The sequence below is a fragment of the Littorina saxatilis genome, linkage group LG1, assembly GCF_037325665.1.
Source record: "Littorina saxatilis isolate snail1 linkage group LG1, US_GU_Lsax_2.0, whole genome shotgun sequence".
Lineage (NCBI taxonomy): Eukaryota > Metazoa > Mollusca > Gastropoda > Littorinimorpha > Littorinidae > Littorina > Littorina saxatilis.
Genome location: NC_090245.1, coordinates 42,329,973 through 42,356,334, shown reverse-complemented (window position 1 = coordinate 42,356,334; position 26,362 = coordinate 42,329,973). Strand labels below are relative to the sequence as shown.

At 43.8% G+C, this 26,362-nt stretch overlaps 1 protein-coding gene across 1 annotated transcript; it reads left to right on the top strand.

The window, feature by feature from the left end:
• Window positions 1-1,616: 1,616 nt before the first annotated feature.
• On the top strand, window positions 1,617-21,571 carry LOC138970114 (aquaporin-5-like). The gene is made up of 3 exons (XM_070342601.1): window positions 1,617-2,362; window positions 11,295-11,375; window positions 19,670-21,571. The coding sequence occupies exons 1-3, from the start codon at window positions 1,814-1,816 to the stop codon at window positions 19,958-19,960; spliced, it is 921 nt and encodes a 306-aa protein (XP_070198702.1). The 5' UTR covers window positions 1,617-1,813; the 3' UTR covers window positions 19,961-21,571.
• Window positions 21,572-26,362: the final 4,791 nt, after the last annotated feature.

The following is a 26,362-nucleotide window of genomic DNA, read 5'->3' as shown; positions in this document are numbered from 1 at the left end:
GATATTTCCCTCCGTGTGCACGTGCGTGTGGTGTTTGCGAACTTGGAAACAGCAAACCTTCATCGCTGTTTTAAAGTGACGTTGAACTGTCATAGCCTACATTTCGATTATGTTCTATGTCCATCCTTTAAGCAAGCGCAAGAGAATTCACGATCACTAGTTTTAAATCAAACAGAAGTCATTGGTTTCGTACGTAAAAAGAACGTTCACAAAAGCTATTTAACCTGTCCTGCCACGGGAACTTTTCCGTACGTTTTTGTCATGGTTTTTTGTTTGTTATTGTGTTGCTGGTTTTTGTTTTCTGGCTTTTGTTTTGTTTTGTCCCCCCCCACACACACACACACACACTCACCCCCCCCCCCCCACACACACACACACACACCCCTCTCTTCCGATGAGACAGGCTGAAACTCGAATCCTGTAACATTTAACATCGTTTCCAAACAAAGAAGTTGTCCTTTCGTTTGATAATGAAAAGCACTTTTGAAGTCGAGAGCACTTGTCACTTTAACTCAGTTGTCGATTTCAGATTTTTTTTCTTCTCTCAAAGTCTTGATAAGCATCAGTCCAGCCATAACAAAGTGTGGATGAATGATTTCAGGAGCGTGAGAATCATTTTGAATTCAGAGTTATACTTTCCTTTGAACCAACGTTGATTGATGCTGCCTTGATAAGAAGATTGCTGCAAATGCCATGTAAGCCGAGAAAAGTCTACCATGGAATCAAGTTGCTGGGTTTATTCCGTATGAGTGCGGTGTCAGTCGGTGTGCTGTGCAGACGCAGGTGGCATTAAAGTCTGCTTCTGTTGGGCCGTTGTTCGTAAACTTTGATAATTGCAATCACTCTTGTTAATTACTGGTGTGCTGCTTCTGATCCCTAAAAACTCTGCTAACATTAAATCAGGACTCTTCTGTTTGGTTAAAGCTTCTGTTATGTTTGTGGTTGTTTGTGTGTGTGTCAGTGTGTGTGTCCCGTGTGTGTGTGTGTGTGTGTGTGTGCGCGCGTGCGTGCGTGTGTTTGTGTGTGTGTATGTGTGTGTGTGTGTGTGTGTGTGTGTGCTTCAAGCCGGCTGAAGTAAGTGGTGTTTCGACCACTGTACATATACAGTCATGGATGCTCTTGTATACCCCTCGCTTACTTGCGTACACTGCCGTGTCAGTGACAGACACAGGAGCACAGAGTAGAACGTGTGTAACACTCGATCACTGCAACTTGTCACGGTTTCCGAAACGAGCCACACATACCACTACATAAGTATACAAAGGTTGTCGAACTACAAAACCCATTTAAATTTCACAGTGGTAATTACCCCCACCACTTGTTGAAGAGGAAAACCTTTTCAAATTTCACCGTGGCTTTTTACTACCCCACCCCTTCCTCCACCCCACCCCTGTGGTCACCCCCATCCCTTCACCTAGCCACGCTGCTCCAGAGCAAACCCAGCGTATAGTAAAATGTCTGGCACCACTCAGTCTTCCCGCTACGGTAGCGTCCCGACGCCGCGTGCCCCTTCTGGCATCACGTGCAGCCAATCAAACGCGCCTCCCTCCTCAGGCCAGCCAATCATAGCGTTGCGCGCGCTGGGTATAAAGGTCAGGGTGTGGGGCGTGGCACTGATATACACGCTGAGTGGTTCTCACCCCCCGGGGAAGACGCTTGTTTCTGCTGCACACAAAGCCGCGAGGAAGCTTAGCGTGGGTTGGTTCGGGACGAACGGAGACTGTGGGTAAAAACTTAGCGGTGTGGTCGAGACGGGTCAGTTAGCTGGACGCAGCTTGTAGAGAGTACACTAAAAGGTGCGGTGTGTCAGATTATGTGGAAAATCATGAAGGACAACTTGGAAGATCTGCTGAGCCCCAACCTGTGGCGGTCCCTCGCCTGCGAGACGGTGGGCACGCTGGTCATCGTACTGCTGGGATGCGGGGCGTGGATCCAGTGGACGGCCGGGGTCAACGTGGTGCAGATCGCCCTGGCTTTCGGCCTGGCCGTGGCCACCATGGTCTGGTGCTTCGCCCACATCTCGGGCGGTCACTTCAACCCGGCCCTCACGTCGGCGGCCCTCATCACGCGCAGAGTGTCCATCGTGCGGGGCATCCTCTACATCATCGCCCAGGTCCTGGGCGGCATCCTCGGGGCTGGGGTCCTGTACGGTCTGACTCCCGAGGCCATCAGGGGCGACCTGGGCTCCACGCTCATCATGGGCACTGACGTCACGGCGGCCCAGGCCTTCGGCGTGGAGATGCTCGTCACCTTCGTCTTCGTCCTGTCCTTCTTCGCCTCCCGTGACTCGGCGCGCTCCGACATGGCCGGCTCCTACCCGCTCACCGTTGGCCTGGCTGTTGTCGTCTGTCAGCTCTTTGCCGTGAGTAAACCCTTTAAATCTTGTTCATGTCTTTATGCTCTGTCGTCTTCTCCCTCGTCTTCTTCTTCTTCGTTCGCTCAGACAGGCACTCTGTTCCTCCTGAGATATGCTGCTGCATGTCCGTCGAAGGGTCTCCATAGGGCCGTAGAGCTTGTCCCTCGCTGGTCTGTCTAACCTGTATTTGTTAGTTTCACTGGACTTCTGGAAAAGATATTTTGCTCTTTATGTTCAAGTATGAATTTTGTGTTCAAGCGGGTAGAATTCATTTGAGATGAGTTGACTGATCAGTTGTTGTACAAGTTGACATCTGAAAGTGCAGGAAGGTTCACCTTTATGCACGTGCACCTGTCCGTGTAAAGAACTCATCCATTCAACTCTAGATGAAGAAACGAACACCGTTTTCCCCCCACCTACAACCGCCTTTTGCTATCCTCTTTTCTTCGAAAAGCAATTTCATCACATGATGTCCCTGATTGGCGTTTGACACCAGTTAAGATGCTAAAGGTTATTAATTTTTATCCGCGGTATGTACAGAATAAGTTGATTTCGATTCAAGTATGACATTAATGAATTTAAAAATCGAAAACTGTTAAAAAGAAGTTCCAAGGGGAAAAAAAAGTACCGAGATACTGAAGGGGACAAATTGTTTATCTTCTAACCTGTGTTTTTTAACAAGCATCTAAATTCTAAACAAAACAGAACGCAATTTTTTGGCCTGATGTGAAATGTTAGATACATCGATCTGTCGAAGAAGAATAAAGTGAAAGAAGAGGGAGAATAGGGATTTTGATTTAGTCATTATTAGAATACGAAGCCCTTACAGGTAAAAGTTGAGGATTTTTTTCTGTAGTGATTTTTTTGTCGACGTTTGAATCGGGTACAACCTTTCTTTGTTGTTGTTGATATACTGTTGATGTTGTTGTTGATATACTGTTGATGTTGTTGTTTTTCTTCTCGACTCCTTCTGCCTTTTCCTTTTCTTTTCGTTTCTCTTTTCCTCTTTTCTTTTTGCGTTGTGCAGTTGAATTGATATACTTTGTTCCTACTTCTCTACTCTTTCTGTCTATTCCTTTTTTTTCGTCTTTTTTTCTTTTTTGTTTTCTTTTTTTGTTGTTGTTGTATTGAAATTCATTTTATATCTTTTTACCAGTTATAACACATAGCCTACATTCGCGAAGAAGAAATATTTTCAGTCAGCCTTGTGCCACATTCAGTTGATATAGCACAGATGCATGCACCGCAGTTTCCTTCACAATAAATATTTACTTCTCCGCTCCCCCGCCCACAGTGGCACGCCCACATCCACTCAACCATGACATCACACATTCACTCACCAATTCAAACACCTTAATTCAATCCAAACCATTCACGCTCTTCTCAATCAATCATTGCGTCTCACGTTCACTCACTAAATTCAAACACCCTAATTCAATCCAAACCATTCACGCTCTTCTCAATCAATCATTGCGTCTCACGTTCACTCACTAAATGCAAACACCCTAATTCAATCTAAACCATTCACGCGTTTCACATTCACTCACGCATTCAAACAACTTAATTCAGTGCAAACCATCCGCTCTCTTGAAGTCTTCCGTCCAACTAACTACAGCCTTGAAACTGCAGCTTCCACGCGGCGCGCGTGTGACTAATACACTGAGTATTATATAAGCCTACAACTCAGTGGATGTCCAGCACAAATAACGAGCGGCAATTTCAAAGGATTACAGGTCTTCTGCAATAGTCATCTAATTGCCGATGATTGCCGGCTTCCGTCACTGTTTAGTCCAGGCGTAAGCAACCCAATTATCCATGATTTCAAGGAGAATTTGCCCGATAAACAACCCTTCAACAAAGACATTCAATATACGCCCAGGGGGACGGGGTGGGGAGGAGGAAGACTTCGGGGGAAGAAGTGCACAGTGGAGGGGGGGGGGGGGAGGACGGGAGGGAGGAAAGGAAGGTCGTGGTTTGAACTAATCAAGACCCCGAGGGGAAGGGGGTGGGGGGGGGGGGGATGTAGGGGTGGAGGTTGATGAGGTGGGGAGAATTGGAACCAGATAGTGTTGAAATTGGCACTGAAAGGCCCGGTGTCTGCTGTTCGTCCCGAGAAATTAGATACTGGTGGTGTTGATCATTATCTGCGAATGAAGGAAAGCAGGAGTCAAGTTTCATGAAAAAAGTTCGGCCAACTGTACAAAAGCTTCTGACTTTGTGTGCCATCTCGTACTAGGCAGCCTAGAAAGAGATTTTCAATTTGTTACGGATAAAAGAAGATCCATTACATGGGATATTGTGATCAAGAGTAAATGAAAAATGTAATATGGGAGTAAAAACAAAGATGAATCAAAACTATTGTTACGGTTACTGCTCCATCTCCCCCTCCGACTCCAACACCCCACCCCAACCCCCTCCCCACCCCTTTCTGATCATGAAATGTGTTTAGATTTTTCATTGATATTTAATATACAATGTCAAAATAGGAAGATGAATGCATGTCAACTGGTTTTCATTACATCTTGGGAAAACTTAATCTAATCGCTGAAACATATGATAACTACAATTTTAAAAGTAACATTGCAAGTGCACAAACTAAGTGGTTCCTTTACCCTTCAGTTTGCCACGAGAACCGGATGTTGCCGTTCAGTCGAGTGTCCAAACAAAATCGTCTTCACAGAAGATGCCGCCTGTTATTCAATCAAAATCGGTTTGACAGACGTAACTCTGACACCTGAAATTACCCAGACATCCCTCTTGATGATGAAGTACCAGGGCCATGGAGTCATGCTACTTCGAAGCTGTTGCTTATCTGATTAACTGGCAACCGTCAGTTTGAAAATTGCGTGATCTCGCCTGCTAAAGCTATTCGAGAAGACCGTGAGACAGTCATGAAAAGTAGCCCTAAATCATACCGCCAGAATTTACAGCGGGTCGTAAAAACGACTGTACTCTGCATAAATCTCAAAAACAAGAGAATTCTGACATTGTGGAAATGGAAGGTCTGCGATGATACTCTTATGCGCACGTTTAGCTACCGTGAGCAGGTACAGTGCGTATTCTTCGATCGCCTTTTCTGGAGTGTTCAACTACAAGTAGAAATTATACACAGGGTGGATATGTAAATAGTTATACAGGGGGTAGGTATGTAAATAACTATCTAATTCTTGCAGACATGTGTGAGCCCATTGCGTACCGAGCACTCAGCACTGACAAGCAAGCACTCGGGAAAGGGAGCTCATACGCTTCCTGCAATCAATCGCACCAACAGAATGTCCCGCGATTTGCTAGTATAGTAGTACCAGTTCTATCAATTTGCTACCAGTATTGTCAACTTATCTAGTACACCGAAGACTCATCTACATGTCTAGTCATTAGCTGTTTCATTGGGAGAATCACTTCCACTTGAAGTTGAAGCGCAGGGATTTCAAAGGGCACCACTCTGCTGGCTCCAGGCTTGTGAAGTTGAACCAGAGACCGTGGGGAACGCTGGAACTCCCAGCAGGAGGTTGAAGAGGAGAGGACAAGGAAGATAGTGGGGAGGTAGAGGGATGAGAGGTTGATTGTAGGTCGAGAATGGGGAGGGGGTGGGGCGGTGGCGGTGGGTAGAGGGCGGGATGCATCAGGGACGAATGGGGGCTGAGGGGAGGGCTTGTAGTATCAGCCCGATCGTAGCGCTGGAGAGAGGATTTATTGAAGGAGGAAAAGGTCGCTGTTTGTGTTAGTAGTATTTCTTGTCCCACGTAGTATATGGATATGCCTGAAGCGCTTTTTATTTAATTAATGTGAGGCACTTTTCAATTTCAGACACTAATTTGTAATTAAAAGTTCAGATTTGCCTTGGTTGCTCAGAAGAAAGCTCGGCTTTCAGACCCTTCATGCACCGCAGTACGTTTTTAATGCACAGGAAGAGGTTTCACGTAGCCAGTTTTACTCAATCATAAAAACGCCACTAGCAGAACTGAAGCCAAGACTTATTAGAGAGGACCACGGAAGTACCATTACAATGAGTCCTTTTCCACTGTTCCATGAGAACGGCCCGTGCTAATTGAATCCACAAGTTTGAATGATGAAGTACCAACACAACCCCTCTGTGACAGATGTCTTGGGTCATTTACTTTGCAGTATTTTTCTCTCCCGCCCTTGAACTAACCGCCTTCCCGTCACAAGTTGCGTTATTGCGGCGTTAGTACTTGTAGGTGGTTACGCGCACTCCGTGTGTTCAAGTACTGAACATACTTGTATACTTTCAAAAGTTTTATGTGTGTGTTTTTTCCTTCGCGAAGTTCGGTCGGACGATTTTGTCAGTTGATGATGTTGGTGGCCGGTATATCTTCGTCTTCTTCTTCTTCGCTGAAAAGGAACATGTCGTGTTTTAAATCCTGTACCTGTTAAATTATCAAAGCGTTTACCCCCCCTCCCCCCATCCTCACCCCCCCCCTTTCCACGCCTTCTGCTCACCATACTGTTCAACCCGCAGTCAACACTACAAAAAACAAGAAGTTCAAAGTGTAGCGGTTTGCGAGAGGTCACGACCTTTGACCCGTGAACCCGTGACCAAAATGTCAGTGCCAGAGAAAGAAAAAAAGTTGTTTCCGTAGCCGTAGACTCTCAGGAATGTGGAATGGCCACGCTTCGACACTTGAAGTTATTTAGATAGCGTGTAGTTGATGTTTTTTCTCGAGTTTGAAGGTGATAAAAACGGCCGATTTACCCAGCTGCAGGGAAGTGAATACCTGTTCGTGCTAGTCAAGATACATGGGATGTTTGGTTGGTGAATTGAGTTCGTTCGTTTCAGTCCGTTCAGGTCGTATGTACATGAAACTATTTAGGCACTTGGAAAATTTCATATTTCTACCTCACAATTTTAAATACGGTTTCCTAAACACCAGTTGTAAGTTTTAGCCTTTCAAAATGTTTAGAGAGAGAGAGAGGGGGGGGGGGGCGTCTGGTTTTGATGTGAATGTAAAAGTGTCCGTTACACTAAAAATGGATCGTGGGCACACACAACACAACATCAAAAACAAACAAAAAACAAAAAATAACTGTCTATTTGTCATCAACATTTACTGGATGTAAAAGTACAACAATAGAAGGCCATCTTCTCCATCGGTCTCTTAGTTTGTGCACTGTACAATTCAAAGTCTCGTGGGTTGTACGAGTATACCGCCCATCATAGTCCTACGATTCCAAGGTATCCAAAGGCTTGTACACGAGAACTTCCAAAATCTGGCAACAGTCAGGTTCCCACGCTTGTGTGAAAGAACCACTGCGGCTCAGTGGATGAAAATCAGCGTGCTACACAGCATGACAAAGTCTTTCTGGTTTTCTTGCAGTGTGTACGTCAGTTTAGTCATTGGTGAAGGGCGGGAAAACGTGTCTCCGTCTGTCTCTGTCTATCTCTTTCTCTTTATCTATCTTTCTCTCTCTCACTCTTTTTCTCTCTCTCGTGACTATTTCTAATTATGTTGTTCCTCCTTGTCGATACGACTGCAATTAAGCTAACGACATTAAAACATCAAAGTATCTCTTTCTCCCTCCCTTTCTCTCCCCTCCCTCCTCTCTTTCTCTCTCCCTCCTCTCTCTCTCTCTCTCTCTCTCTCTCTCTCTCTCTCTCTCTCTCTCTCTCTCTCTCGCTCTCTCTCTCTCTCACAGAGAGAAACTGAAAACGACTGTCATCGCTCACTCATTCTGCAAACGACACTTCCTATTGTATACATTTCATATACACTAAAAGAAAAAAACATACTTTTTTATGAAAGGCCAAGGAAAAAGGCAGGAGGGAAGAAAATGAAAAGCTGTATGCAATGACTGCGGAGAGAGATGTATTTTGTTAGCTTTATCAAAGCCACGTTTGTCCCAAAGCTGCAGGCATTCTGGCCTGATGGAGCAGTCCTTCCCGTCCAACAACTCAGTCGGCTCATGTTCTCAAATTCCTCCGAAAACGGAGTATGGCTGCCTAAATGGCAGGGTTCAAACGGCCATTAACATAAAAACCCACTAACGACAACAAAAATAACAAAGAAAACCACGAGTGTGCGAGAGAGTTTCAGCCCATGAACGCAGAAGAAGAAGAGGAGAGGAATCTCAAATCAGGCCAGGCTATGCCATGGGATCTTCTTCTTCTTCTGCGTTCGTGGGCTGAAACTCCCACGTACACTCGTGTTTTTTGCACGAGTGGAATTTTACGTGTATGACCGGTTTTTTTACCCCGCCATTTAGGCAGCCATACGCCGTTTTCGGAGGAAGCATGCTGGGTATTTTCGTGTTTCTATAACCCACCGAACTCTGACATGGATTACAGGATCTTTTTCGTGCGCACTTGGTCTTGTGCTTGCGTGTACACACGGGGGTGTTCGGACACCGAGGAGAGTCTGCACACAAAGTTGACTCTGAGAAATAAATCTCTCGCCGAACGTGGGGACGAACTCACGCTGACAGCGGCCAACTGGATACAAATCCAGCGCGCTACCGACTGAGCTACATCCCCGCCCTATTCCATGGGATAAGGCCACCCCTCTGCTTGTGCATAAACCAAAAATCAACAGCCTGTATGTTTTCTGTTCAGAGTGGGATTTTTGTATGAATTAATTTGTAACAGCCGCTAGTGTCAATTTGCCCACTAAATGTCGTCATACAAATTCCAACTCTGCATAGCTGAAGCACCCAGGATGATAACGTTAGTATGCGTCGAAGTGGTATTATATTATCGCATGAAAAAGACCTGATATAGTGAGCCCAACTGTACGCAAATAGCTGTCTATTCAGAGACATTTTGCACGTAGTGCGGAGCCAAGTTGAACCGCGTAATGAAAATTGTGTTGTCACTCGGCAAAATCCCTCTCTGTGAAAAAAATTTCATATGGTGATTTAACCGTAACGCAATTGTGGGCGCTGCTTACGGGTAAGGCCTGTGCCTATAATCAAAGCCATCCTTGTCCCGAATCTGCAGACATGTTGGCCTGATGACGCCAAACGCTGGAAGACAGGACAGAGCCATATTTGTAGGAGGTCGACATCTGCTATTACTAACTGCGCCCCACGATATTTTCTGTGAAAATAGCCTTGGTTACACGCAGAATGGCTTGGGGTAATGTTGGTTTTGTACTCGCTCGATGCTTCAGGAAATTGATCTATGGGTTCTTTCTCCCATCAAAGACGTTAAAAGATACAAAACAACAGTTTAACCACCGTTCTTGAATGTTGTGTAATAGACGATGTTTGGAAATAACTCTGTCGAGTTTTTATTGGTTGTGGAAGAGTTGCTTTCCCTTGTTTCAATAGAAATACTGAGGTAAGACTAAATATATTACGTGTAGTTTGCCTCAATTTTTCTATGGAAAAAACTAAGGAGAGCAACTATTCCGGAATTCGTCTTTTACGCAGGTGTGGCTTGTGGAAAGTTACCAGCCATCTATGCTTTGATTCTTAGTTTCTTCTGAGCACAAAGTCCAGATTTAAAGCAAAAGTGTTCGGTTGATAAAATAAAGAAGGAAAATTGCGTTTGTTTGTTTTATGTGTTTGTGCGGGTGTTAAAACGGTCATAGATGTTGTGTACAAACCGCGGGAGTTTCAGGTTAAAGGTGCTCAGTGTCATTATTTTATCAAAATTAATACATAGACCAAGTCTTTCTTCTTTGTTCGGGGGGTCCCCGATGGCGCGCCGGTTTGGACATGCCGCAAGATGGCTGCCAAATGGTCAAGGGCGATAACAGATGCGCGTGGCAGACGCACGGAGTTCTCTCAAGAGGGGGGGCAACTTTTGCACCCTGCATGTGTGGCACTTATCTCCCGTGGATAAAGATGGCAGGGGTGCTGGTCAAAGAACAAAGACGTGTCTGACAATCTCAATGGGAACCAGATTGTCGATCAAACGCCGGTTCAGATTGAGCCATGTAAAACATTTTCCCATCAAACCAATTTTATATCGTTATTGTTCTACCCTACCTTTGCAATGCAGGGAATGGCTCGGAGAGGTTGAGAGGGAGTTTTGTAGCGTCCCCAGTTTCGACATTTTTATTTGTTTAAGATTTGGCAGGCACAATGGCTATTTTATCGCACTGGCTTTCAGTGTATTCACTATTGTCTGTAAGTTGGCACTTTCCATTCTGCGTGTATAAAGATGAGAACTCGATTTGAAATGAGACATTTATTCCTCCATTCATTCTGGCGTGCGTTTCTGGGCCTCCTTTACTGAGTTTTGGCGAGCTTTAATTATGATTGATATTTTTCATGCTGGTACCTTTTTCGGATAACCTTTTTCATGTTGATATCCTCTTATGGATAACATTTTGCACGTACAGACCTTGATAAATAATGTTTATTATGTCGATACCTTTATGAATTATGTTCAGTATGTAGATATTTTTATGAATTATGGTTTTCGTCTAGATAGCTTCGTGATAATAACAACAAAAGTAAGGTAGGTCATTGGGACGTTCCGTCCGCCCCGTGATCGGGAGGTCGTGGGTTCGAACCCCGGCCGGGTCATACCTAAGGCTTTAAAATTGGCAATCTAGTGGCTGCTCCGCCTGGCGTCTGGCATTAGTGCTAGGACTGGTTGGTCCGGTGTCAGAATAATGTGACTGGGTGAGACATGAAGCCTGTGCTGCGACTTCTGTCTTGTGTGTGGCGCACGTTAAATGTCAAAGCAGCACCGTCCTGATATGGCCCTTCGTGGTCGGCTGGGCGTTAAGCAAACAAACAAACAAACAAACAAATTGGGACGTTCAATTTAGGACAAAACAAAACGTTGAAGTCACGCATGGTACTTTTATGATGCAGATAATGATCTTAGCCGAGAAAATGGTCGCTGGGAAGACACAAGCGCAGCAATCCCAACTAGTAATCCAACACTTCATTCATTACTTTATTAATCCATTGTTTTGGATAGTTTCATGATTTATAATTTAGAAATATTTTCCTTTGACTGTTGCAGATTAACTACACGAAGGCTGGAATGAACCCCGCACGAAGCTTTGGACCTGCCGTTATTATGGGAACCTGGGATGACCACTGGGTGAGTTGACTACATATTTCGTGTTCGTTAGTTTGGCTGAGTGTTTGTGTGTGTGTGTGTGTGTATGTGTGTGTGTGTGTGTGTGTGTGTGTGTGTGTGGATGTATCAGTGTGTATCAGTGCGTGGTGCGTGCGTGCGTGCGTGTGTGTGTGTGGTTGGTTGGTTGGTATATTTTGAAAGATATCTGTGTTCATTCTTGTCGACGGTCGAAGCACTGTAGTTTGCACGCAAAACCAGCTGAAATGCTTTCTTTTTCGCTTGTTTCTGTTTATTTCCCCGATAGCGCTCCGTCATTGCCCCCATCTTTTTCTGTGGCACGATAGCATAAATTGCTACGTTCTGCTACAAACATTAGATTCAAGATTAGACAAAAATCGTCCCACCTTTGATTCATTGGACCCGATGCTTTCAGGGGGATCCAGCTAGTTCAAGCTTGAATGGTCCTCCACCCCTCTTTTCGAAGAGGGTGGGGGAGGGAGGGGGAGATGAGGGCGGGAGGATAAAGGGGGTGGGACTGAAGAGTAGATGGGGAAACATGGGGCTTGCGAGTAACGGGAGATAACCTACATCTGCCTTGCCCTTTTCCCCCTGATAGATTTGAACTCAAAACAGCGTGCTGCGCTGAGACTAAATAAACTGCTTTTGGAAACAAAACCCTAAAACATCATGCCACATGTTTGCTTTATCGAATGTGTTGTTTGTTTGAACATTCAAGCGGGTAGTAGTGATATGGAACTGCATGGCATAAAGTTTCAGCTTCCCATCATGGATGATAATTGTCAGGAGCAGATGTAATTCGGGGTATGATTAACAAGGTGCACAATAAACGATACACGTGTTTGGCGAGATGCTTGCAAGTACTTTTTTCCCTCGGGGGAATAAGATAAGATTCTGCGAATAGCCATAAAAGAAGAATAAACTGTAATCTGAGCACAATAAGACGTTCTTGCTTCTTGAGATTTTCTCTCATGAATTTCTGTCTTGCGAAATGTAATTTAAGAATGCACTGGCACCCCCCGCGGGTTAGGGGGAGTCCCATATTGGATGGGACTAGAAAGAATTTACCCGATGCTACCCAGCATGTCGTAAGAGGCGACTAACGGTTCTGTTTCTTCTCTTCTTTTGTCTTATTTCTGCCTTACCAGTCCTTTCACCTATATTTCCTTCCAAGAAAACTCTCCCTACTATTCCCTGCAGTTTTCCAATTCTTTTCTTGTTGTCTTATTTCTACCTGACTGGATCCATCACCTTTATTTCACTTACCAAAAGTCTTCTTTTCCACATCCTTATTTCTCTGCACCCCGCATGTCGTATGAGGCGACTAACGGATTGTGTTTCTCCTTTTACCCTTGTTAAGTGGTTCTTGTATAGAATATAGTCAATGTTTGTAAAGATTTTAGTCAAGCAGTATGTAAGAAATGTTTAGTCCTTTGTACTGGAAACTTGCATTCTCCCAGTAAGGTCATATATTGTACTACGTTGCAAGCCCCGGGAGCATTTTTTTGATTAGTGCTTTTGTGAACAAGAAACACTTAACAAGTGGCTCTATCCCATCTCCCCCCTTTCCCCTATCCCATCTCCCCCCTTTCCCTCGTCGCGATATAACCTTCGTGGTTGAAAACGACGTTAAACACCAAATAAAGTAAAGTAAAGTAAATGTACTGGCGGTCTTCCTCTGGGTTTGCAATCGTGCGTGGGCGCCGTATGCATACGATCATACTATATGCTAACTTGTTTCCGCGCGCGCGCGCGTGTGTGTGTGTGTGTGTGTGTGTGTGTGTTCGTGTGTGTGTGTGTGTGTGTGTGTGTCCGCGCGTGCACGTGTGGTTTCTGTGTGTGTCTATTTGTGTGTTTGTCTGTGCATGTATGTGTGTCTGTGTAAGCACCTGTTCAAGTCTATAGTCACAAACATCTTGGAACTATGTGCTGTTTGCATGAGTGAAGGCGCCCCTGTGGTTTGGGTGGAGTACCGGAGTTTACGATAGCATTACTGATACCCTCGTAACAGCCCACATCTTTAGACTCTACCGATGAAGAGTTGGGTAGAGGGTGGGGAGGAGGGGGATGAAGGAGCACGAAAAAAGTCAGAAACTTTCTGATTCTCCCTTTTCATCCCGTCCTATCCATCCCCCTTCTCCCCCCCCCCCCCCCACCTTTTTTCTTTTGATACTGGCTATAGCCTGAGATTGTGCTAAATAGGGAGAAAAAAAAGCCTATAAGTCTAATTCAGACGTTGTGTATCGCTTTAACAGAATTGCGAGGGTACAAACGTACACGCTACTTCTTTGTCGAAAAGCCACTGCTGTTATGCGTTTATGCCCAAGAGAGGGACTTAGGGTCTGGTATCTAAATTAAAAACACAACGCTTGAAAAAATATAAATACTCAGCATTAGAAGCAAGCAGCTGTAAATTCGTTTTTTGATTTAGTGTCAATGTTGTATTTATCCTGCTCCTTACTCACAGAACAAAGCAACTGCTACTTGTTTTTGTCAAATGCATACATGAGACAGCAACATCTGGCAAATTGTGACCCTCCACCACGAAATGAGTCGCATGTCACCTCGCGCGGTTCTGCGCTAGGCTTTAATATAAGTCCGGGGAGTGTCTGGTAACAGTGTGAGGGTCACCTTAGTCACAGGCGTATAACTCAGTTTTCGCTCTTTTCTAAAAACGGTTTTCACCACTGGATAGAGCATACAAAATCTTTAGGAAAATGTAAAAATATGAAAATCCTGCAAAGGTGACATGCGACTCATTCCGTGGTGGAGGGTCACAATTGGTCATATCGTTTCCGTTGGCCGTGAACATAATTAGGGTCACTTCTTTTGCAAATCACTTGAGTTGCTGTTTACGTCATTCATTTATATATGAAACAGTTGGTACAATACACATTTTCAAGACGGCAGTAACCATTCCTGAGTTTACAAAACGAAAAAATTATTAGTCACAGTGACATACTAAGCCGCCAGAAGTCTACAGGACACCATAGTTCCTGCATCTTAACAGTTAACAAAACACTGGATACACTGGATTTCCTGTCCCTTTCCTTGAAAGGAATTCCGCATCAGATCATCAGATAAAATTACAAGTACGTTATTCATAATGTAGGTCGTAGTAAAGGGGGAAACTGTTTAAAAAAAATACAGTGTCTGAAAGAAAAGACTTCGTTTCTGTTTTCTCAGAGAGAGAGAAAAAAAAACGTGTGGGCGTTAATATCTTCTCCGCCCTTTACTCAACCTACGACCACGGAAATTCTACACACATGAAACTACCAGACAAGGGAAGTGTGTGTGTGTGTACATGTCGTAAGGAAAAAGTGGAAACTTTGTTGAAAAGGTTGATTCTGTCGGCGCGGTATGACGAAACAGGTCCGCCCTATTTAGTTTACAAGACGAGTCGTTACAGAAAAAAAATGAAGTTCTTCAAGGGAGTTAACAATGTTGACACAACCCATAATTTGTTCTCGAGGAGCTGGGCGATCTTTTTTGCAATCAGCACTTGTTGACATGACACAGACTCCGTTGGTTAAAGGCCCACTCCGCCTCGTAAAAAAACAGTTCGCCGCCTCACAGTCTCAGACCTGGTCAAGCTTTTACATTGGATAAGACCATCCCTCCACTTGGTCACAATTGCTGCACATTGCTGCATTGCTACTTGGCTGCAACGAAGCCCATGGCCAGGCGATAATTATTCCATTAATTTCTGAAGAATGTCAGCTATCCTTTGCAGGCGCGGACAGGTTATTCAAGTACACAGTCAGGGTATAAATGGACCAAACTAAGGGCACGTCTTTTATGAGAGAGAGAGAGAGAGAGAGAGAGAGAGAGAGAGAGAGAGAGAGAGAGAGAGAGAGAGAGAGAGAGAGAGAGAGAGAGAGAGAGAGAGAGAGAGAGAGAGAGAGATTGGTTGGCTGGTTATTGGGGTTTTTTTCGTCTCCAAAGCTTATAATTATGGCTATGCGGGATCGATGCGAGTTTGTTTCCTCTTTCAGACAGAGACAGACAGAGACAGACAGAGACAGACAGACAGACAGAGAATAAACTAAGTTAAGATTTGTCTGATTAACTTGTTGTTGGTCTTGGGGGGAGGGGAGGGGGGGGGGGGGGGCTTCAGTTTACCACAAAGCAAATGGTACTTACAGCAGTGAAACTGAGGAGCCATGCAGTCGCTTCGGCAACGGAGACCACCCGCAACAGCTTCTCAGTATACTTAGGAACTAAAACTCTGACAGCAAGAGTCTCGTGAACGTATATTATGCGTGCTCCCCCTTGTGTACATAAGTCTGCAAACCAAGTAAACGAAAGGAGACCGTTTGGAAAAAGTCCCGTTGGCGCTGGGGGCAGTGTACTTGTTGTAATTACGTGTGCATATTTGTTATTTCCTTTCCACTTTGTTTCCTGATTTGTGTTTATTCCCCTTTTTAGCGCCCAAAGTCATCCCCTCCCACCACAACAAAAATCTCACCCGTCTTTTCTGTCAAAACTTCCCTTATGCTGCTGCTGCTGCTGCTGCTGCTGCTGCTGATGCTGCTGATGATGATGATAGCTTTCTTCGTTACCTCCTCTCCTTCCTCCTCTCATTCAGTTTATTCTTCCACGCATTGAGGCCAACAGATATGACGCATTCCATCTAAAACCGTCACTCTGCCACACAAACTAAAGGCTCGTTCATTCTGGTTCCTCTTGATGACTCGGTCCGTCAGGCTCCACTACCACTATCTCTGCTACCATCTAGGCATTTCTCTCATAGCCTCGCACTTCTGGGTGATAGCTTTGAGAGAAGAAAAAAAAGTGTTAAAAAGTCATGATTCTCTCCCCTTGTCTTGTAAAGGCTGAAGGAATGAAAAAATCTAGGGGGTTACGGAAGAAGTGGAGGGGGACGAGACAGATAGACAGAAGGAAGCTTGCCACAGAGAGGCATTACCCGGGTTTTTTCAGAAGATTATTGACGTTTCCTTGATAAAAATTTTAAAAAAAACAGGGAAAAGAATCTTTGATGAAAAATAAATCCCTTCTCAAATCTCACTACTAGGATAAACGCAGTGGTTTACGGTAATTATTTTTGCATCGGTTGTATGAACCTTTGATGCTCTGATGAAATCATCTCAGAACAATAGTCTTATTCTTTGCTGTAATTGAGAAACTTGGCGAGGATAGATAATGATATCTATAGATGAAAGAAACAGGTGTTGGTAAAAAACAAAAACAAATAAATTTTAAAAAAAACGTTTACTTGACATTCACCAAAATAAACTCGCAAACTACCCGAGGCAGGTCACACACACACACACACACACACACACACACACACACATCAAGATTGTCTGGATATGCCGTTCAAATGAGTAATTGTGTTTGGGATGAAAAATTACGGGAAAGAATGGCTAAGTAACACATACACACACACGCACATACAGACAGACGGACACACAGACTCACACATCCACTCGCACGCGCGCTCTCTCTCTCTCTCTCTCTCTCTCTCTCTCTCTCTCTCTCTCTCTCTCTCTGTCTGTCTGTCTGTCTGTCTGTCTGTCTGTCTCTCTGTCTGTCTGTCTCTCTGTCTTTCTGTCTGTCTGTCTGTCTGTCTGTCTCTCTCTGTCTCTTACTCTCTCTCTATCTCTCCCTCCCTCCTTCTTCTCTGTCTCTCTCCTTCCCCCTCCTCCCCCCTCTCTGTCTCTATGCTCCCCCTACTCTCTGTCTCTGTCTGTCTGTCTGTCTGTCTCTGTCTCTCTCTCTCTCGCTCCCTCATACTCTCTCTCTCTCTCTCTCTCTCTCTCTCTCTCTCGTTCTCTCTGTCTCTGTCTGTCTGTCTGTCTGTCTCTCTCTCTCTCTCTGTCTCTCTCTCTCTCTCTCTCTCTGTCTCTCTGTCTCTCTGTCTCGCTCTCTCTCTCTCTCTCTCTCTCTCTCTCTCTCTCTCTCTCTCTGTCTCTCTCACTCTCTCTGTTGTAAGCTGTGCAAGTTGTCTGCCTGGGAATTCTCTGATTTACAGGAACTAATTAAACTTTGGCAAGGGACTCCACACGAGCCGGGTTAACAAACTATCTCTCATGCTTGTAGCTGACTTGAGCTGCCTTGCACTGAAGAATCGTGGAAGTATCTGGGATACACTGATACATAGCTCTCCTTATTATAGTGACACTGTTATGGGTTTTTTTACCCCTTGCTTTCGTCAGCAGAGTGATACTGACTGAAGAGTGAGGGGGGGGGGGGCTGAGAGAGAGAGAGAGAGAGAGAGAGAGAGAGAGAGAGAGAGAGAGAGAGATTTCAGAAAGATGCCAATACTCTTATAGTAGAATCGGAGAAGGGGGTCAAAAGGGTTGAAGAAAAATATATTTGCCGACTCGTGGAGAGAGAGAGGTAGGAAGGGGTTGGGGTGGGGATGGGGGTCCAAGAAAGGTGACTACAAATGGCAAGTTGATTCGAAGAGACACGTAGCACGTGCTGTGCAGCTCGACTTGCGCATGCACCGCAAAGTGGTTCCGCCCGCAGCAAATGGCATTGCCGCAAATACAACATTTGTCTGCTCTCACAAACAATATCTCCGCTGACATCCTCGTAAGCGGCACAAAGTGGAAACGGGTGTTTCTTGGTACAGCGGATGGCACAGAAACTTGTAAAACCTGAACCAGAAGTTATAATGAAACTATTTAGAAGAAGTGTTTGGATTTTGTTTTTACACGAGCGTTCCGTAGTTTTACCATGCGTTTTGTCCATAAGTCACCATTCCGACGGTTTTGTAAAACTCGACATCGCAAACTTTTGAATAAAGTGAGGGGTGTGAGGGGACAAAAGAAGAAAGTCTCAAATGAACAAATGTGCAGTTCGTGGTATTGATACAGCGCAATCAGTTTAAAGTGTCAATCTAATATTCTAAATGTCCCTTCTTAGCATCATCGGCCAGGATACTAATTCCAAAAAATCAACCAAAATCGCCGTATCTTCTCCAGCCCTATATATGTGACCCTCCACCACGAATTGAGTCGCATGTCACCTCGCGCGGTTCTGCGCTATAGGCTCAATACAAGTCCGGGGAGTGTCTGGTAGAAAGTGTGAGGGTCACCTTAGTCACAGACTTATAACTCAAACAGTTTTCGCTCTTTTCTAAAACGGTTTTCATCACTGGATAGAGCATGAAAAACTCTTTAGGAAAATGTAAAAATATGAAAATCATGCAAAGGTGACATGCGACTCATTTCGTGGTGGAGGCTCACATATGTGCTAGGGGCATCAGTAAGCTCTGTATATTTACGAGTACAGTGGACCCCTTTTTAAGACGCGCACCCCCCCTCCCCCTCCCCCCCCCCCCCCATTTGATACTCCCTCCCTTTTTAAACCCTGTTTTCTCGAATTTCCTGTTCACAACCCCTGTTTACCCCAAGTTTAACACTCATTCTTTTTTTTTAAACCTGAGTTTCCCAGTATTTTGGAGGTCTTAAAAGGGGGGTTCCACTGTAACAAAGTTGTTCCAAACGGCTCCTCTCTGTTGGGAGGATATTTCTCGAGTCTTGCGTGTATTACAGGACAGGCGGGCGTACCTGATAACCAGCGTGAGTTGTGATAGTGCTCAGCTGCCCCCGCACCATCAATGGGGGTTCCTGGGGTCTCTCTATCTTTATGACTGCGTCTCGGCTTACTTTAGGTGAAGCTGCTCGAGTCCTGAATGACTTATATACCGCTCAGTACGGATCCACGCCCTAACCACATATCGTTTCCATTGGAGTAGGCTGGTTCATTGACACCAAACTAAAGTCAAAAATAGGAATTAATTGCAAAAGAGTTTTTGTTTCAAAATAGCTAACCCCCCCCCACCCCACACACACACATACACACACACACACACACACACACATACACACACACACACACACACAAAAAAGGGGATAAAAAGGTCACCAATAATATATGAAAAGAGAGTGTTTGGGGTGCTTTGTTTATTTTATTTTATTTATTTATTAACGAGGATTTATATCGCGCACGTATCTCACCACACAAGGCGACTCATGGCGCATGTTACCTATTAATGCCGTGTGAGATGGAATTTTTTACACAATATATCACGCATTCACATCGGCCAGTAGATCAACAGCCTATAGGCGCTGCATCCACCTTTCACGGCCTATTATTCCAGGTCACACTTTGTGTTCTTCAAGTTGTGTCCTTGTATAGTTTGTGAATAACCTTGCCTCATGTTGGAAGCACCCCCCCTCCCCCTTCTCATACACTAGGTCCAGCCCTGTTATTAAGAACGCCAGACCTCAAAATGTAACGTTCTGACTTGATGTGTTCCACAGGTGTACTGGGTGGGACCTCTCTCAGGCGGCTTGGTGGCCGGACTTCTCTACGACTACATCTTCGCTGCCGGCGCCACGGTGGCCAAGGCTCGCAAGTGTCTGCTCAGGACCAAGAAACCCGACCAGCAGCAGCAGAAACAGTCCTCGGAGAAGCCCCCCTTGGACGACGCGGCCGCGGCGGAGGTGATCGAGATCGACGAGAAGGAACCCACGCTGGAAGAGAAAGAGCCGGCTGCCACCGATTCCGACAAAGCCAAACTGACGGAAGAGAACGCTAAGGAGCAGGTTTAGGGAGAATAGATTTGTAGAAATTTCAATCAGGGGATATCATTGCGAGATGTTTTGTAGGCCTAAAAGCTGATTTGCCCCAAAAAGCCACGCTTTAAATGAGGATCGCTAACTCAACCTGCTGATCTTCTTGCGCTATATGCAGTAGACAGCGGCTTTCTTATGGATGGCTGAGGATGAGCAAGAAGCACTATAACTAAAGCGGCGTCACTCCGGCGAACGGCCTTTTCTTGTTTATGAAAGTAGAAACAACGGTTATTATTTGATGGTCAGTATGTTCTGGAAATCAAATCGTTTTCGCACAGTTCGGATGTGGTTTCCACTGACCAATAGCAGAAGGTTTATTGCAACAGTTTCCAAAAAAGAGCTGATGGACACAAAGTAATGAATGGGGGAGGGGGGAGTTCCTTGATAATATAAAACTTACTATCAGAGATACCATGGAGAAACGTTCACAAGCGTAAGCTGTAATCTGTTATCAAGTGATTTGAATAGAGGCTTTTCCGGAGGGGGAGGGGGGGCGGGGGAGTCTATAAAAAGGATGGGTAACTGCTGCAAAGATTTGTTAGTAAAGAAAAAAAATATATAAAAAAGGATAAAAACAAACAGATAAAACGAATAAATCAAAAGAGGGGAAATTCGTTAATTAAATTTCATACGGGGTATTCTAAACTTTGCAGCATGATATGTTGACCGTTTTCGGATGCATCGCAGAAGTTAGTAAAAATCCATCCAATCGTTGTTATTTTGCATTGCTCAGGATATGTAAACCACCTGCCAAATACACAACCGCTCACGCGACAAACTGGAAGTCATTCTTCAGTACAGAGAGGCTGGTTAATGTTAAACACCCATCATGTGCCTGTACTCTGGACAGCTATAATCATGTGCCTTCACTTTCATTTTTGTACGGATTATTCAAATACTCATTGTAAAACAGTCCCTTTTTAACTCTTCGTATTGCTTAGCAAGCTGCCTGAATATATCTATGCGTACGAGGTACGCAGAAACGCTACGAAGAAATCATTTATAAGCAATTTACGTTTTAGAATCTAAATCTGCATTTGCAGAGGTATTCCTCTCTTTTGTTTTGAACACGATCTTTGTGGATTTTGTATTTTATTTTGGCCTCTTGTGCAATTTGATGTGTAGTAGCTAGTCTTTATGAAGATAACCCCAGAATATGTTTAGCTGTAAAAATGCTTTGTAAAGGAAATACTGCTTCAATTTTTTTCTGTCAAGAATTAAGATGTGTTTAATTTTTTAGTTTTTGGTGTGGTAAGATTGCTTGTCATCAAATCATGTTTGGCATAGAAGCTGCTAAAACGGTTTTTGATATGGCATTCCTAGATGCTTCGCTCATTTCATTCTCTATCTTCATGATTAAGTTAATTCTTTATTTGTTTTTAGTATTGTAATTATTGGTAATATTTGTAAAGTTTCACCATTGAACACACATCTGTCAACATTTAGCTGTCTTTTGTTTGCGTATTTCGATCAGACTGGTATCATCTGTTCAAATTCATGTCGTTTTCTTCAGTATTTGTTCAAGTGAGGATTGGCTGACGTCTTTGTGTGTCCATGAAACTGTCGTTAATAAACATTTAAATGTAATTATTTGCTTTTATTGTGGTTTGTCGGAAGTGTGTGTGTGTGTGTGTGTGTGTGTGCGCGCGTGTGTGTGTGTGTGTGTGTGTGTGTGTGTACATGCGTGCATGACAACGTGTGTGTGTATTTGTGTGGGTGTGTGGTGAAGCATCAGCAGACAAATTACAAATTACGCTTGAGGAACACATTATGTGTATGTCAGAGCAAGAAAGACACACATTGATCGCCTGATCTAAGGTTAAATACAGAAAACGGAAGATCACAAAGTAATACGAAGAACAGACACATGCGCGCCAGCATGCGAGCATACACACGCCGTAGACGGTGGCACGCCTAGTTTTTTCCACCGCAGGAACAACACCCAATTCGTTCCCCCGCAAGACGAACAACATGGTAGGTGTCTCCAAATCAATGCCTTAAAACAGTAGATAACCAGACTTTCTAGTATTGAAGTTTATATCATACTGTTCTGTACTTTATTTTGCATTGGATCAGCTAGTTGTCTTACCATTTACACTCTCGTGTACTACATAAGAGAAGAAATGTCATCAAGACAAGTCAGAAATACTGTCTCCCACGTTAAAAATGTTGAAATAACACAAAGCACGGTCAACAGAAGGGCTTAAATCTTTTTGCTGGTCAAAGTCAAACTACTTGTGGATACTGCTCTTCATTTTTAAGTTTAAGCTTACCTTAGTTTAGACTCACGATCGGTTCAAAGATCAACAGTGAAATTTGACGGGGTAAGATCCCCCGCAGCTTGGTCGATTTGCCTACTACGCCCCACCGCAACACTAGGGTAAGATCCCCCGCCGTTATGTTTATCAGAAAAAATGACATACAGCTATAATTTTTGTGTAAATCCACTAATTATGGATGTGATTGGACTCTGACATCTTCAGATGTATTCCAACATTTGGCACGAGCAATAAGTCACCGATTAACCATTGTTTTAGTGTGTGTGCGTGTGCGTGTGTGTGTGTGTGTGTGTGTGTGTGTGTGTGCGCGTGCGTGCATGTATGTGTGCGTGCGTGTGTGCGCGTGCGTGCATGTGTGTGTGTGTGTGTGTGTGTGTGTGTGTGTGTGAAAGAATTGCACATAAATATGTCCACTTTACACAGGAAGCTGTGAGGTTGTTACTTTTTGCTTTGAGTCCAGAGATAATAATAATAAGAAGAAGAACATTTATATAGCGCTAAATCAAAAACTTTCGTTAAAAAGGCTTGCTCTAAGCGCTTGACATCTAAACTAAAACGTCATTCACACTCTTTGCAATGATGTACAAGAACTTCATGTCACACTCTTTGCAATGATGTACAAGAACTTCATGTCACACTCTTTGCAATGATGTACAAGAACTTCATGTCACACTCTTTCATTCAGTATAGATATACTCTGACAGGCATGCAAGACTTCATATGATGAGGAGAATCGTTTGTACTTGAAGGATTGTGCTTTTTAACAAAGCAGAATTATAAAACAAAAACAAAAAGCACTCAACTTCCCTCAACTCAGCGGGGATATAGCTCAGTTGGTAGCGCGCTGGATTTGTATTCAGTTGGCCGCTGTCAGCGTGAGTTCGATCCCTGGTTCGGCGGAAATTTATTTCACAGAGTCAACTTTGTGTGCAGACTCTCTTCGGTGTCCGAACCTCCCACCCCCCCCCCCCCCCCCCCCCCCCCCCCCCCCGTGTCCACTACATTGGGTGTGCTCGTTAAAGATCCCACGATTGACAAAAGGGTCTTTCCTGGCAAAATTGCTTAGGCACAGTTAATAATTGTCTACCTATACCCGTGTGACTTGGAATAATAGGCCGTGAAAGGTAAATATGCGCCGAAATGGCTGCAATCTACTGGCCGTATAAAATTTCATCTCACACGGCATCACTGCAGAGCGCCTAGAACTGTACCCACGGAATATGCGCGATATAAGACTCATTGATTGATTGATCAACTCTCTGTCTCTTTTTATATTTAGTCAAGTTTTGACTAAATATTTTAACATCGAGGGGGAATCGAAACGAGGGTCGTGGTGTATGTGCGTGTGTGTGTGCGTGCGTGTGTGCGTGTGTGTGTGTGTGTAGAGCGATTCAGACTAAACTACTGGACCGATCTTTATGAAATTTGACATGAGAGTTCCTGGGTATGAAATCCCCATACGTTTTTTTCATTTTTTTGATAAATGTCTTTGATGACGTCATATCCGGCTTTTCGTGAAAGTTGAGGCGGCACTGTCACGCCCTCATTTTTCAATCAAATTGGTTGAAATTTTGGTCAAGTAATCTTCGACGAAGCCCGGGGTTCGGTATTGCATTTCAGCTTGGTGGCTTAAAAATTAATTAATGACTTTGGTCATTAAAAATCTGAAAATTGTAAAAAAAAAAAAAAAATTTATAAAACGATCCAAATTTACGTTTATCTTATTCTCCATCATTTGCTGATTCCAAAAACATATAAATATGTTATATTCGGATTAAAAACAAGCTCTGAAAATTAAATATATAAAATTATTATCAAAATTAAATTGTCCAAATCAATTTAAAAACACTTTCATCTTATTCCTTGTCGGTTCCTGATTCCAAAAACATATAGATATGATATGTTTGGATTAAAAACACGCTCAGAAAGTTAAAACAAAGAGAGGTACAGAAAAGCGTGCTATCCTTCTTAGCGCAACTACTACCCCGCTCTTCTTGTCAATTTCACTGCCTTTGCCATGAGCGGTGGACTGACGATGCTACGAGTATACGGTCTTGCTGAAAAATGGCAGCTACTTGACTAAATATTGTATTTTCGCCTTACGCGACTTGTTTCTTTTTTTGTGGTCATAAACAAAACAAACCTGATTAACTGCGTGTCATATAAAACTGTCGAGCACACTTATTCTTGAATGTTATGGAAATTAAAAGAAGTTGTTCCTCTGCAAGTGTGTGAATGTAGGCATTATAGTAGCCTATATGTGTTACAGCGATGTTAAATATGCAGTTTCCATCTTGTTGAGCCCGACGCCTATGCCTGGCAAGACCAGAGCGATGCTTATACCGTTTCATGCACGCATAGCATAAATAAGCGTAGCCAGTAGAGTGGGTGATTTGGTGGTCACGAAGATACTTTCTTCTCATGAACGACTTTTGACAGGTTTGGCACTAAAACCCCGGCTTTTCACCCAGACATACATGCTTGTCCAGACTGCGTTTGTGTGCGTACGATTTTTTGCAAACACCACACTAGAAAGGTTTGGTGCCTGCATGCTTGTTCATATGAGACTGGTAATCTACCTGTCGACTAAACCTCTTGTCACAAACTATGCATACAAAACGAGATTCGTTGCCATGTTTCTCACGTTTGTGATTGTCCAATGTTCGCTTGTGTTTGAATGCTGATCCGCATTCGTCACACAAATGGAGGAGACCAACCTTCTTCGGTGTAGAAGTCTGTAAAGGGACTGTCTCACCTATAGTCACCTCACTACTGATGTCTAGGTAGCTGTCGATTACTTCCCCAGACACCTCCCCGGCAGATAGCGCGTGGTCGCTGGTCTCCATCTGTCAAATAAAAACGCTTCAAACGGGTCAGTTTTGCTGTGCATGATGTGCTTTTTCAGCGCGCATGTGCGGGGGGGCGTAGTAGGCACTCCGGCAAAAATGCGGGGGACCTTATCTGGTGTCTGCGGGGGACCTTACCCACTGAGAATCGAGTACCACAAAATAACACTAGATTAGAGCAGCTTATCCACGATGCTGGTGCCCAAAAACGCGCATACAAGGCTGCAAGGTATCGAAGATTAAACTGTGAGTATTAAAATAGTGCTTTAAATGGTAGTTCTAGGTTAATTTGTACGAAATTGAGACCTCTCTGTATAATTTTCACGGACTTCGGCAGAAAATCGAACGCCACTGTTCACGAGTACACAACAAGACATAAGTTACATATTATACATATAGCCTAGGCAATTCTGCTTTAGAATATCTATACTTGATAATGTGATTTGCCACAACGTACCTTCACAGGGCAATTCCTTTGCGAGATAACAATTTTGCTTCCGCGTGCGGGGGAACGAATGGGGTGTTGTTCCTGCGGTGGAAAAAACTAGGCGTGCCACCGTCTACGGCGTGATACAATAACACACGATACACACATGCTCATGAAAACACACAAACAATACACAGATTACCGTTGGTGAAATATGAGTTAGATTTGCACAACAAGAGCACAAAATTAACAACTATCGAAGCTTAGAACTTTTCACTATAGACTTCCGTTAGCCACAATGGTCCAAGTGTCATAAAGACTTAAAGAATCACGGTCACCGCTACTGGCATTACTGATCTTACGGATCGCCATAGCAAAACATCCACCCTTCCTTCTACGTACGTGTGAAGTAACTGCATAATAATTATACCTTCCAGTTTGTGATATTACTGTGTCTTGTGTTCAAGTTAGTGCATACATTTTTATTTTTCTCATTGTCACTGTTTGTTATCATATACACACTCATATTATGTACATCGCCATTAGCTCTTGTGATATTAAAAAGTGTTCCTTCTTTTCGTCGGCATCATTGCACCAATCATGCAAATAAACTTAATATCTGTCAACCACATGTAATGCCTGTCTTATAGCACATCCAGTGAAGGATTAATGAGTCAAGCCAGGCAATGGAGTATCATTTCAAACAACCAAATGCAGATTATGTCTAAGCGATTTCATCTTACAACTGGCACATGCAATAAGTATTTCATTTAAATTTCATCATGATACGCTTCTATAATATTTACAAAAGATAAAAATTAAAATT